The sequence below is a fragment of the Talpa occidentalis genome, unplaced genomic scaffold, assembly GCF_014898055.3.
Source record: "Talpa occidentalis isolate TD23 unplaced genomic scaffold, MPIMG_talOcc4v2.1 talOcc4.11, whole genome shotgun sequence".
NCBI classification, from domain to species: domain Eukaryota; kingdom Metazoa; phylum Chordata; class Mammalia; order Eulipotyphla; family Talpidae; genus Talpa; species Talpa occidentalis.
The window spans coordinates 92,339,380-92,352,139 of NW_023601104.1; the positions used below are offsets into that span (position 1 = coordinate 92,339,380).

The 12,760-nt window shown below is 38.1% G+C and overlaps 2 protein-coding genes and 1 pseudogene across 4 annotated transcripts in view; 1 reads left to right on the plus strand and 2 right to left on the minus strand.

Annotated features, from left to right (window-relative positions):
* Positions 1-1,176: 1,176 nt before the first annotated feature.
* On the minus strand, positions 1,177-12,455 carry FCF1 (FCF1 rRNA-processing protein). Its single transcript, XM_037503854.2, has 8 exons — positions 12,400-12,455; positions 12,045-12,112; positions 10,233-10,304; positions 9,268-9,416; positions 8,078-8,150; positions 3,651-3,738; positions 2,286-2,380; positions 1,177-1,497 (listed from the first exon to the last, which is right to left on the minus strand). Exons 1-8 carry the CDS (start codon positions 12,400-12,402, stop codon positions 1,449-1,451), a joined length of 597 nt encoding a protein of 198 aa, XP_037359751.1. The 5' UTR covers positions 12,403-12,455; the 3' UTR covers positions 1,177-1,448.
* LOC119239365 (poly(A) polymerase alpha-like) lies at positions 5,378-7,692 on the minus strand (annotated as a pseudogene).
* A 41-nt stretch (positions 12,456-12,496) lies between the features above and the next one.
* AREL1 (apoptosis resistant E3 ubiquitin protein ligase 1) overlaps positions 12,497-12,760 on the plus strand; it is a 44,489-nt gene continuing 44,225 nt past the window's right edge. For all 3 annotated transcript variants that reach the window (XM_037503855.2, XM_037503856.2, XM_037503857.2), the window contains exon 1: positions 12,497-12,665. The gene's annotated coding sequence lies outside the window, so the exon portion shown is untranslated. The remainder of the gene's footprint in view (positions 12,666-12,760) is intronic.

The window sequence follows — 12,760 nt, forward strand, 5'->3', positions numbered from 1 at the left end:
ACACCAATCACTAATATTTATTGAACAATACTTACCTGTGTCAGGTACTGTCCAATTTAATCCCACCCTCAGGGTTGTTTCTGAGGATTAAACAAGACATTTTAAATAACCAAGAAAGCAACCAAGCTGTGGTTTTCCAGGTTACATAGACATTAACTGATAGAATTAGGATCCTAACCCTTGTAGAATGGCTCCACACTACTTGGCTTTCTAAACAATTAACTTTTCCCATAGATTTGAAATACTACATATATAATAAACCAAATTTCCATGACTTTCTTGGATTGGGAACTCTATTCTGTTTCAATAATGTATTTGTTTACTCTTACACTATCTTGTGATCATTTGAAAAAATCTATTCTGATTATCGTATCCATCCTAATTAAAATTCCATGTCCTGTTGACTTAGAGATCTAGTCCAGACTCTTTATCATACCATGTAAGTCCTCTTCCCTTCTACCTTGGGAATCGCAGATGTGGCTACAAACCTCTTCCCCTCATTATTTCCTAAAATCTCCTGGCAGTTGTCTGAACAGGGCAAGCACATTTATTCTATGTAGTATCCATGTCTCCAAGCTCTTGTTCATGTTTCCTATGTGTCATCTTATTTGACTCATTTACCGAGCAAGTATCTATTCATTTTTAAACATTGTTATCTCCAGTCTTTCCTTCCCACCCAACCAACAAAGTAGAAATTCTTTCCTTTATGTGTCTACTGCCTCACACTTTTATCCTAGCATCAACAGTTTACTGCATTTGTTCGTTTATGTTTCTTTTTCCTACCATGAGCATCTCAGTGGCACAACTGTAGTTTATTAAACACCCAGTATAATCTTAACAAATGCTGAGTAAATCAATCTAAAATGACAGTCAACTGGGCCTCCCTGGTGGTGCAGCGGTTGAGCGCTGGGTTGCGAACCTGCCCGCAGCCTCTGCGGCGCCGGTTCGATCCCCGGCTGCTCCCCAGCCACCGGAGGAGGGTCCCACATGGCGTGCAGACCTCTCCTGCCGCCTGCTGCTCCCCTCAGCAGTGTACTTCGGTCCTTCTGCCTGCTCTGCTCCCAGCTCTGGCTCTGGTGAATTCTCTCACCCTCCCGCGCTTCTGACTGTACCCAGTGCATGTATAAACAAAAAAAAAAATAAAAATAAAAATTAAAAAATAAATAAAAAAAAAAATAAACATGCCTCTATTAAAAAAAAAAAAAATGACAGTCAACTTATGTGAGCAATCCCGATTTATAAAAATATGTGGCAATTTTTTAAATGATACCAAATACCATTTTCCCCAAAAATATTTTCAAAACATCAAAAAGTGAGTGTATTTAACTATACTCAGCTCATAATAGAGCAAATGGAGAGTAGAATAACAACTCATGCTACAGCATGTTCAATGAACTGATGACAGAGAAAGTTGGTTAAAGGAAGCAGAGGACTTGCTCATGTATGAATTAGAACCGAGGGGCTCCATAATCATCTGGCATCCGCTCAATGTTGTATCTGATCAGGACAAAAAATGAACACTGGTAAGAAAGGTGGGCCCAGCACCTACCTAAAAACCCATCCTCTACTGACTGTATTACTCTTATCCCCTACTGTCAACCCTTTTTGTCAGTGGGAATATTTTAGAGGAAAATCATAAAATTTACAACAAAACACTGACTATATTAACTTTATTCTTCAAACTCAGAAAGTTTGCAAGTGAAGGAGCAAAGCTCTGAGTCCAGTAAGCCCAACTGTTAGTCCACATTCTTCCAGCTACATTGTGCTCTCTCTAGGCTGATAAGCTGTACAATAATAGTCTGAAGACTGACATGCAAACACCCAAGAAGGATGAAAGAATAGCTTTTGCTGTTTTATAAGTTTTCAGTTTCCTAGATGAGGTGCTCATTACATACACGAGTCTTTAAAAAAAAATATTTCTGGCAAAAAGAATTTAAATTACTTTTTCGTATTTAAAGCAACTCACCCTATTTCCTCTAGTAATCTTTTTGTTTGCATTTACATTTATTAATTTTTAAATTTTTTACATCATTGTTCATTTTTAAACAATATTTGCTTTCCCCCACCCTCCTCTAGCAATTTTATTTAACAAGATGAATGTCAGCCTCTTTCCTAAATCCTAGCTTTATCTTTAGCCCCTGTTCTTGTTACTTTGTCTTATTTCCTCAGATATAGCTATGTAAACTTGATACAATGTTCTTCTAATCCTTCCATATAAAATGACCTCATTTAAATTTGATATTAACTATAGACTTTTAACCACTTCCCCAAGAGAAAGTTCTCACCTATGATTAGAAATATACATGATAGGAACTCCAGGAATCTTCCGGATTCTTCGCTTAAGGTCCCGGTCAACGGTGGCCACAATGTAGCATTTATGCTGTAGAAGACATCAAATGAGCATTCACATAGAGGTCACTGAATCTACTTAGTCATACTGGATAAAGGCACGGCCACCAGCTAGTCTGCAGAATCATTCACTTTCACAGTAAATAGCCCAGAAAGGTATTAACACTTTGTTGAGTAGCTACTATAACTAGGAACTCATATTTATAGAACATGAGTTGGCTGGCCTAAATATAATTCTAAGAATCTTAAGGGGGAGAAGAAAGAAAAACTATTTAAAGCAGCAAATTGTTTTCTGTCCATAAGTGGAAGGAATGTTCATGTTTGGGGTAGATAATCCCTTGGTTTAGAGAAAATTCCTAAGAGGATCTATGCAAACGTCTAGTAAGCACCTTAAATGGGAGGGTACAACTTTTGATTTTTCTAGACTCTCTGGGCTTGAGCCTACTCTGAGGCCTCCTCCTCTGAGGTGGATGTAGGCTACCCTGGGCCTTGAAGCCAGAATAGGATCTCCAGGACAAGTCTGAGTGTAGCAGCTCTGAAAGCAGTAACACTAGCATTAATTAGAAACAAATTGTGTTGTGCTTTACTTTCATCACACCCAAAGCTCCCACTGAGTTTCACAGAGTTCCACCCTGGTGTTGGCTATGTGGTGGGGAAGTAAGAGGAATGCTGGTCCCACCCACAGTATGGAGTGGCTATAGGGTTAGTTGTGTGACGCACCAGATGAAAATGTTTATCTTTAGCAAAGACTCTTAAAAAGGCAATCACTAGCAAAAGTTCTTGTTGTACTTGATAAGCCAGAACAGAAGAACCTAAGACTTCCTATTGCAGGGTAAGTGGGAACTAGCACCCTGGGAGACTCAGATGTGACCAAGAAATATTTCTGGGTTACGCATAGTAGAAAGGAACAAAATTAATCCATGAGGAATAAATGGAAATGGAACCTTATTTTAGATCCATGGGAGGTAGAATTGATGTTATTTTATCTACATATACTCACTTAAAACCATTCTGGAGAGATTTGTGGAATAAAGAATCAGTAATACCTAAATCACATACTCAAATGCAAGTGCTGAGATATGGGACACATGTCTCCTCCCCAACCCATTCTCTTTTTATTATGGTTACAGCACATATTCCAAACCATTTTCTCAAGTAAACGAGGGCAACTATACTTCCTATGAAGAGATTCCACACATACTTAACAATTTATATTTTGAGATACTTTATTGATCTTGAAGATACTGGAGATAAGGTTACTTTTTCAAAGCACAAAGCACACATTTAAAAACTGATGATACCTGAGTTACTCTCTGTACTAAGCAGTCATCTGCATAGGTTCCTTTGTGTGTACATGGTAATCGCTCAAATCTTGGATCTTTGGCGATCCTATAGGATTGTGAAAATTAAAAAAAAAAAATTTAGGCAATGAGATAACTTTCTGAGTGTCAATCAATGAAATAAAAGTAACATGACCTATGTAGAGATTTTAAGGCCTCCTCTCCTCCTAGAGCTTATCTCCTAGTTGAAAAAAAACTTATAAGGCCATCAGGGAGTACCAGCATGCCTGAGGTCAAGCAATCTTCACCAAACTCTGAACTATTATATTTCCATTTTATAGATGAAGAAACAGGTTCAGAGTGATTAATTTGTTCTGGAAATTAGTTGGGAAAAGAGTCAAAATTCAAAATCAAATTAATTTAAACCCAACCATTTCACTTTTAGGAAGTTGTCTTACACAAATGCTCAAAGATACAGCCGTAAGAATGGTCACTACAGCAGTTTATAATAATTGAAGACAGTCTGAATAATCATTAGCAAGGTTAAAAAAAATTAAATACATTTTGGTGCCCCCTCCTATTTTAAAAAATGAAGTAGAGCTGTATATACCAACATGGAAAGACCTATAATAAACTGTTAAATAAACAAAGCAAGCCATTGAAATACATGATTCAATTAAGAAAACACAAATCTCTTTTTCTGATTTTTTTCTCTAGATTTGCAATTCCTCAGAAAGAGAGCTGGGGGAAAAAAATGCAAAGTATATTATTAACCCTTCTCTGATGATTCAGGGTAGGAAAATGAACAAAGTGTGAATACGGAAGTGTCCCTTACTTTTTATTGCCACAAACAAATCAAAAGTATTATTTTCATACAATTTTAAAGAAGAAAAACCTCAAGTCTGTGTTTCTTAGCATCATGCTTTTTCTACTCAATGATGGTGAGTCACAAAATAAATAAAAATACAAGGCACAAAGTACCAAGTGCAACAAAAATATGCCACATTCGAGTAGTTCAGGGAGGGGTCAAATTGTGTTGGGTATTTAGGAAAAAATTACATAGAGGAGGGCCTCCCTGGTGGAGCAAGGAGTTAAGTCTCAGCACTATGACGCTATCCACAGCCACAGCAGCAGAAGTTCAATTCCCAGCCAGGGAGGTGACCCACATGGCACTGCAGACCTCTCCTGTCTTGCCTGCAGTGTATTTCAGTCAGTCAGTCTGTTCTGTTCCCCGCTCTGTATCTGGTGAATCCTCTCACCCCCCTGTACCTCTGGCCTACACCCCAGTTCTTGTATGCATAGATAAATGAAATAAATCTTTTTAAAAAAATTTACATAGAGGAAATAAAAAGATGAAAGAATGCTCCAAGCAAAGTGAAGACAGACACATTCCAAACAGGACACCAATCATCTGTAAAATGGTTTGGCGTGTGCAGGGAAGATGGAGCACTTCTTTCTGGTATGGAGAAGAGTGTGCAGAGGAGAGTTCACTCCTGAAACCATTCTTCTCTTCCTTCTACTAGAGCTTTCCTAAAAACATGGTAAGTTGCTCTACAATCTGACCCACCTTAAAAAAGGAAAAAAATCCTACATTTATTTACACCTCCTTCAGAAATCCCATTTCTCTTCAGTCAGACTTGGTGCCTTTACTTCAGCTTTTTATTCTTTCTTCTTATTATTAAGATAATTGTATCTTTCCCCTCCCATTCATTTCAAATATGTCAAGCACACACCAAAAAGTGTAATGATGAATGCCTCGTCTCTATCATCCAGTTAAAGAAATGAAATAAACACAAGTTGACCCCCTTCTCCAGTCCAAATCTTGTACCTCCTCAGAAGTAACTGTTATCCTAAATGTGGTATTTATTTATCAGTTCCAGACACATTTTACTACTTATGTGAGATTACATGTGCAGGCACCTGTACAATGTAGTATTTTGTTTGCATGTTTTTAAACTTTAAACAGCATGGAGCATGGGCCATACATGCTCTTGCTTTTTTTGTTTTATCTTATGTTTGAGATTTATCTCTATCAATACATATATTCTACTTCACTCCTGTCTAGTATTTTTTCATGAACATTCTATAACTTATCCATTCTCTTCTTAATGGATCACGTGGCTGCCTGTAGTAATTTTTTTCTACTACACACATCGGAAAACTCCAGTACTTGTCTCCGCTCTACATACGGGAGCTTTTCTGTAACAGGCCCTTTCTTTTTTACCAGAATCCACAGGATGAAATATGTTACCTATCACACACATAGTCACACATTGCTTAAGAATGTTTCAGTCAATGAATGACCACAAATATGCCAGTGGTCCCAACAGGCTATACCATATAGCCTAGCAAAGTAGTATTCTCTTATGCTAGGCTATACCATCTAAGTCTGTGTAATTATATTCTATGATGTTTGCACAAAGAAATCACCTAAACAATCATTTCTCAGAATGTATCCCTGTCCTTAAGTGATACATGAGTATACATATATCACTGGCAACCAACACAGTAAGTTGTTTCCCTGAAATGCAGGTTCATTGCATTAATTTTTGAAAAAATATCTGCTGAGCACGGAAAGATCAGTGTTTGTCAGTTGTTTTTCATGTAAAAATTATATTCCATTTAAAAAGAGGTGCTTCAGCTCACAATGCAAATACACACACATACTTTTCATTGAGGCAAAGTCATCTGCTGTGTAGCAGACGTGTTTAGGTGTACTTCACATTTCATCAAAAATAGTGATATTATAAGCCAGGGTTGAGACTTAAAGTGAACAATTTGACTGGTACCTCAAGGATATTCTTAAGTGACTCTGGTATTTTTTTCAAACTGCCAATGAGTGGTGATGAAGAATACAATGGCTACTAGTATTATTGGGCCCACTGTCTTGATTTGCCCTAAGGCACCAGCATTTTTGCCATCAGTACAAATGTCAACACAAAGGCAATATGCTGGTATTACTAGGAAGTAGCTGTGCAAACTCCCTGCAAAGGTGTCTAAAATGAAGGATGCTTTCTAGAGTTAACTCAGTACCTAGAATGTGAGTTCTTGGCATATGAGATTTTGATTCAGAAGGAGACATCTAGATAACATACTAATAGAAAGACACTCTCTAACTGAAAACCTAGGGGAACTGTTCTGCTTTTTTTTTTATTCAGTGTCTACAAACAATTTTATTTTAATATAATCTAAACACATACCATTTAGAAAATACCAAGAAAAATTTATGTACAAGAGCTGATGTTATTGCATTTGGACAAAGCTGGCGAGGTCTTGCTACTAGCATAGCCCAGGGAACACCACCGAGGAAACCTAATATATTGGAATAGCTGTTGTGGCGTTTGGCCCTCAGTTTGACAGCTCTCAGAGTTAACCTGAACTTGTCAATGTTTGGTACTAGATGTAAAATTTCATCGGTTACTCTGCAACTATTAAGACTTCTTATATCTAATTTTTTAAGTAGACTGTCATTTTGTAGGTCCAAATCTTCTGAACAGTCTGCAATGCTAATCTTGCAAACAAAATATCAATCTCTATTCCATCAAAACACTGTTTGATAACGGGTATAAATGCCTCTTCAACAGCTCTTAGATCTTTCACTTCTTCCTGTAATTTCAACTAATCATAAAATGAGATGAAAAGACACTTCGATCAACATGTGTTGGTGCAACACATAAGGCATCAATATTGGTACCTTTTGTATGTACTCCTAATCGGTAAGATCCAAATGTAAAAATTTTTCCTCCAACATTTTCAATTACAGACTGTGGAAGATTCTTGCTTTTACTGATTTCTCGTATCCACTCTTTTACCAGGTCATTTAATTTTCCCAAAATTAAAATCCTGCGCTGCAGTTCCTCTTCCTCTTCAAAAACCCCAAAGGGCTTCAGCGTCTCAATAAATTCTGTGCAAGTATGCAGTCAGTTTCCTTGGCTGCTGCTAAGCTGATAGGAGAGGTAATGCTATAGTGTTTCTGTGGTGGCTGTGTTTGTTATGATCCTTGCATTGCAACTGGAAATGGCATCAGCTCCTGTACCGGCACTGCCCAGTCACTCCAACCACCAATGCTGCCACTGTGGGCATGATCCACTGAGGCGGGAGGCGGGGGGTGGGTTGGGGTGGGGGGCCCTGCCTCAGCCCTGGGTCTAATCCCACTTCCGCTCCTGCCTCTTTAAGCACTTCTCCTCCTTCCCCTTCGTCCTAACATCTAGGGGAACTGCTAAAAGGAGGCCTACAATACTAATATGAATGAGTAACCCAGTTCAAAAGGCTTCAGCTTAAAAATCTGTAACATTTAAATGTTTGCTTTCCTAATCATAATGATAAACTAGTTTTGTAGAATTTTTATTTAAACTAATTATTCAAGAAATCTTTGGAGAGCAAGTAGAAGAAAGCAGAAGAATCTTCAGTATACCAATCTAGAATAAATCTAGATCAGACCAGCCTACCTGAGAGCCACTCGATACTTCTGTCCCAATTTCTCAATTTCAGCCATTACACAGTCAGTTATACAAGGGATACCTGCCAGGAAAAATACATATTAAAACCGAAATGGCAAAAAAAAAAAAACAAAAAAAACTGAAATGGCAAAGAAACTAATTTTACTCTCCCTGAATTATATCCTGTTCAGTCATTCAAAAACCCAAGAGACGTATGGAATGACAGAAATAGCACACTGAAATGAACAAAGAACTAAAAGGAGACTAAACCCCCATTTATAAGGAAATTGTCCCAAACATATATCACAGATATAAGAGAACCAAATATTATATAATCCTATTTTAATAAAATGTTCAAAACAGGAAAATCTATAGAGATGGAAAGTAAATTAGTGGTTATATTGGGTATAGGGAATGGAAAGGTTGGTAAATTCTAGCTAAGGGGTTCAGGGTTTCTTTTTAGGTAATGAAAATGTTCTGAAGTTGACAGAGGTGATAGATGTACAAGTCTGTGAATACACTAAAAAGTCACCGAAATGTACACTTTAAATGAGTGAACTGATGGTGTGTGAATTATGTCTTAGTAAAGTTGATAAGAATAAAAACATGAAAACCAATAAATAATGTATGATCCATTTTCATTAACAAAATAAACAAACATAACCTGTATCCCACAGACATCATATATGAATTCTTAAAACTGCCTCTCTCTGAAGAAAAACATTATACGAAATTTTCATTTTTTGTGTGCTAGAAATTTTTTACAAGAACATTAATACTTTTGAAAGCAAAGTTAAGACACTTTAAGCAAACATACAACGTCCAGGGGAAAAAACATTTGTAAATAGAGGGATGAAGTCAGTGAGATCAGTCGCAGAATCAGAGGGCAACATGTGCCATGTTTAAGTGGGAGCAGGGACATAGGCCCAGGAATTTCACTATAAAGGTAGGAAAGTAACAAGCAAGAGAAAATTCCCATCTATTTTACAAACTATCCACAATGATGGCCAAAGGACACTGTTTTCTGAATTGTGAAAGCATAGCTATTTCCAGTCAAGCATGCATTACATTTCAATTTGCTATGGTGAGTCAATTAAATGGTCAGCAATTCATTTAACTAGAACTCCTCTTTTCATGTATTCATATAAATATGATGATTCTATACAAATGTGACAGAAATGTAATAGTATGATACTCACACTTGGCATATAAACAGTCCATCATAGACTGCACTAAGTCCAATTTGGCTTTAATGGAAAAGTTGATAAAGTTGGTATCAACCAGGATGTGGTATGGTGGGCCCAGTTGTGTGTTATATTGGAAGAATAAGCAGGAAGGGTGTTGGGTGCTGAGGAAAAAGAAACAAAACATTAAAGAAAAAAACAAAAAACAAAACCAGCCTACATTGATACTTTGTATCAACATAATAAAGAAGTATCTATTCAGAACAGCTTGCTATTGGTTAAACTTCTTTCTCCTATTCATTGGAAACAAATCCTAATAATCATGTGATATGTTCTCCAATAAACTCTGGCAAATACCCTATTTTTATTGTTTTTTGATATGGCTGAAAAACTGTACCTGTAATTATTATGTACATATTACATTAGTCTATTAGTCTTCTAATAGAGAAATTAAAATTTCAACTTTGTTTATTATAGAATAAGGCTTGCCAGTGGAATAAGTTAATTTTCACTTGGAAAAAAAAAAAATCTTGTGATGCTGTATCCATAACTATATGTAGCCAAACAAGAATACAGGATGAAGTTTTCATAAAGTTCAATGTATTTATTTAAAAGGAATAATCTTCATTCTGAAAAGATGTCTTTACTAGTTTTTTTTTGTGATATATTCTTTCATGGAAATGTTGGTATTTTACACATGTAACTATTTCTTTTGAAATATTCTTGAAAAGAAAAAAAAAAATCCTAAATTATACCCCCAGTATTTTAAGAGAAATTTTAATGGTCTGTGAAATCCAAAAACCTTCAAACCACTAAAATTGGTATACACTCATCAATATCACTTTCCTTTGTATAGCTATCCCAGTTCACTCACAAATGACTGAACCAATCAGTTCAGGGAAGGGGTGGATTTCAAGAGGTTTATGGTTTTAGATGGTCTCAAGTTTTAAAAGGAAAACTTGAAAATTTTGATTACTTACACTTCTCTTTCCTTGAGTGCACTGGGGTCTTTCTTTTCTTTCTTTTTTGGCTTTAATCTATCCTTTTCTTTACTATGGGGAAAAAAAGATGTAAATTAAATGCAAGGATAAGAATCATAGCAGTTAATTTACTCAAAATTAACTCTCCTTATTTTGGCCCATAGAAGAACTCTCATTTTGGAACTTCTTTATGTTCATATCCTTATGCATTTTAAAAAAAGATTTATTTATGCATGCATGCAAGATCTGGGGGACAGGCCAGAGGTGTAAGGGGTGAGAGGATTCACCAGAGACAGAGTGGGAAGCAGAACAGGCAGACTGACTGAAATACACTGCTGAAGGGAACAGCGGGAAAGTCAGGAGAGGTCTGCTGTGCCATGTGGGTAGCTCCCTGGCTGGGGATCAAACTCATGCTGCAGTGGCTGCTGATGGCTTCACAGGTTATGTCTTAACCCCTTGCACCACCAGAGAGGCATTCATCATGCATTTTTTGAGTACAAACAGCTGGGTGAGAAATAGTCTAGAAGTAACATAATCAGTAAAACATAAAATTTAAAAATCTTTAGCCAATAATTCATAAAAATTGTTAATGGGTCAATATGTGTTGATTATACTACCATTTCTTTCTTAGAAGCTTATATCAAGGATCAAAATCTGCCTCCAAGCAGTGGGTAAATAGGTCGACATTTATCTTCTGAAAACGTGCATGCTTCAACTGCAGGGGACACACACACACACAAACACACACACACATACCTTCTCTTACATGCTTCTTATAAATGGGGGAAGAGTTCTCTAACATGCCTTTTAAAAAGGGTTAAATATAACAATACATACACAAATTTAATTAAAAATAAAATATAGGGCCTCCCCGGCGGTGCAGCGGTTGAGCGCTGGGTTGCGAAGCTGCCCGCGGCCTCTGCAGCGCCGGTTCGATCCCCAGCTGCTCCCCGGCCACCAGAGGCGGGTCCTGCATGGCGCACAGACCTCTCCTGCCGCCCACTGCTCCCTTCAGCAGTGTACTTCGGTCCTTCTGCCTGCTCTGCTCCCCGCTCTGGCTCGGTGAATTCTCTCACCCTCCCGCGCTTCTGACTGTACCCAGTGCTTGTATAAATAAATAAACAAATCTTAAAAAAAAAAAGAATTAAAATATATAAATGGGGCACATTACCTAAGAATTCCATAATAAATACATACTAAAGGATTGAGAACAAAATAACTGAAGGCTTTAAATGACCATTCCTTTGTTCTGAGGCTCTTAAATACAAAGACCAGTCCTTATTCAATAATTTCATCTAATTTTCACTAAAGCAGGGAGCCTGCTTAGTACTCCTCAGAATAGGGAATATCATTTCATTCTTCTATAGCCATCTGTATTCTTAGATTTCTAAAACTGAAATATTTAGGTGTTCCCCTATGCTTTCTTCAAAAATATTTGAATGTAGGTGCTGGAGACACAGGACAACCATGGCCTGTGATCTCATTCTTTCAACAATTATAACTAACATTTTGTGTGTGTGTAGTGGCAAGAACATAAAGACAACCCCACCTACTGCACAGAACTATTAGGAAGTAAATAAAGTATATAAAAACGGTGGCACAAAGTGAACATTTAAGAGATGTTTAATTCCTATCCCATTCACCAGTGTACTGGCTCAGCAGCTAAGTGAGACACTTCACCATGTTATCTAGAGCCAAGACATAATAATTAAAAAGTAAACATAAAACAACAAAAACTTTTACTACTTATCCCCTTACGACTCCTAATAGACTCTGGGTCTTCTTTGAACCCAGTCGATTCTGGACACTCACAGCCTCTGATCTCTCAGACTAAGCATTCTCTTCATGGTCGCATACTTCCTTGTTTTCTTTTGCTTCCCCTTGAAACAGAAATTTCAGAGTTACAAGGTCTGGAAATACAGCTAAAAGCATCTTATTAAGTTCCTTCTTTTCTTTCGTCCATCTTCCCGTTCCCTCAAATAACCAGCTCCTCTTTATCCTCCCTGCCCAACCCCGGCTTCTCCCCACTCTCTGAAGAATAACAGGCACCGCTCGCAGCAGCTTAAGAGCTAAAATCACAATGAGAATAAAAAGAATGCGGAGAAAATGTAGCCAAGGGATGTCTCCCTCGATCTTCACCCGGTGCGGCCAGACAACGTTCACTCACCATGTTCACGCCGCACTCCTGTTTCTTCCGGAATCACCAACAGCGCGCCTCTTTTGCGTCACTCATGCGCCGCTTCCGGCAAAGGATAGCCCGGAAGCGGAAGTCACTTTGGGAAACTGATCAGCCGGGAGCCGGTTCCCAGCCGGGCGGTCTTCTGTACTGGCGTCTCTTGAGGGGATGTTCCAGGGTCGGTCTCCTGCTGGGTGCTGCCGCAACCTCCCAGGGTAGCGGCGCTGGGACGTCGCCGCTCTGCACCCCCACCTCGGGTAACGTTTCACTCCTCCACCACTCCAGCCCGGAGGCAGAACCCGGAGATCTTGCTGTACCAGAGTTCCAGAAAGCGAGGATTAGGATCGTGGGG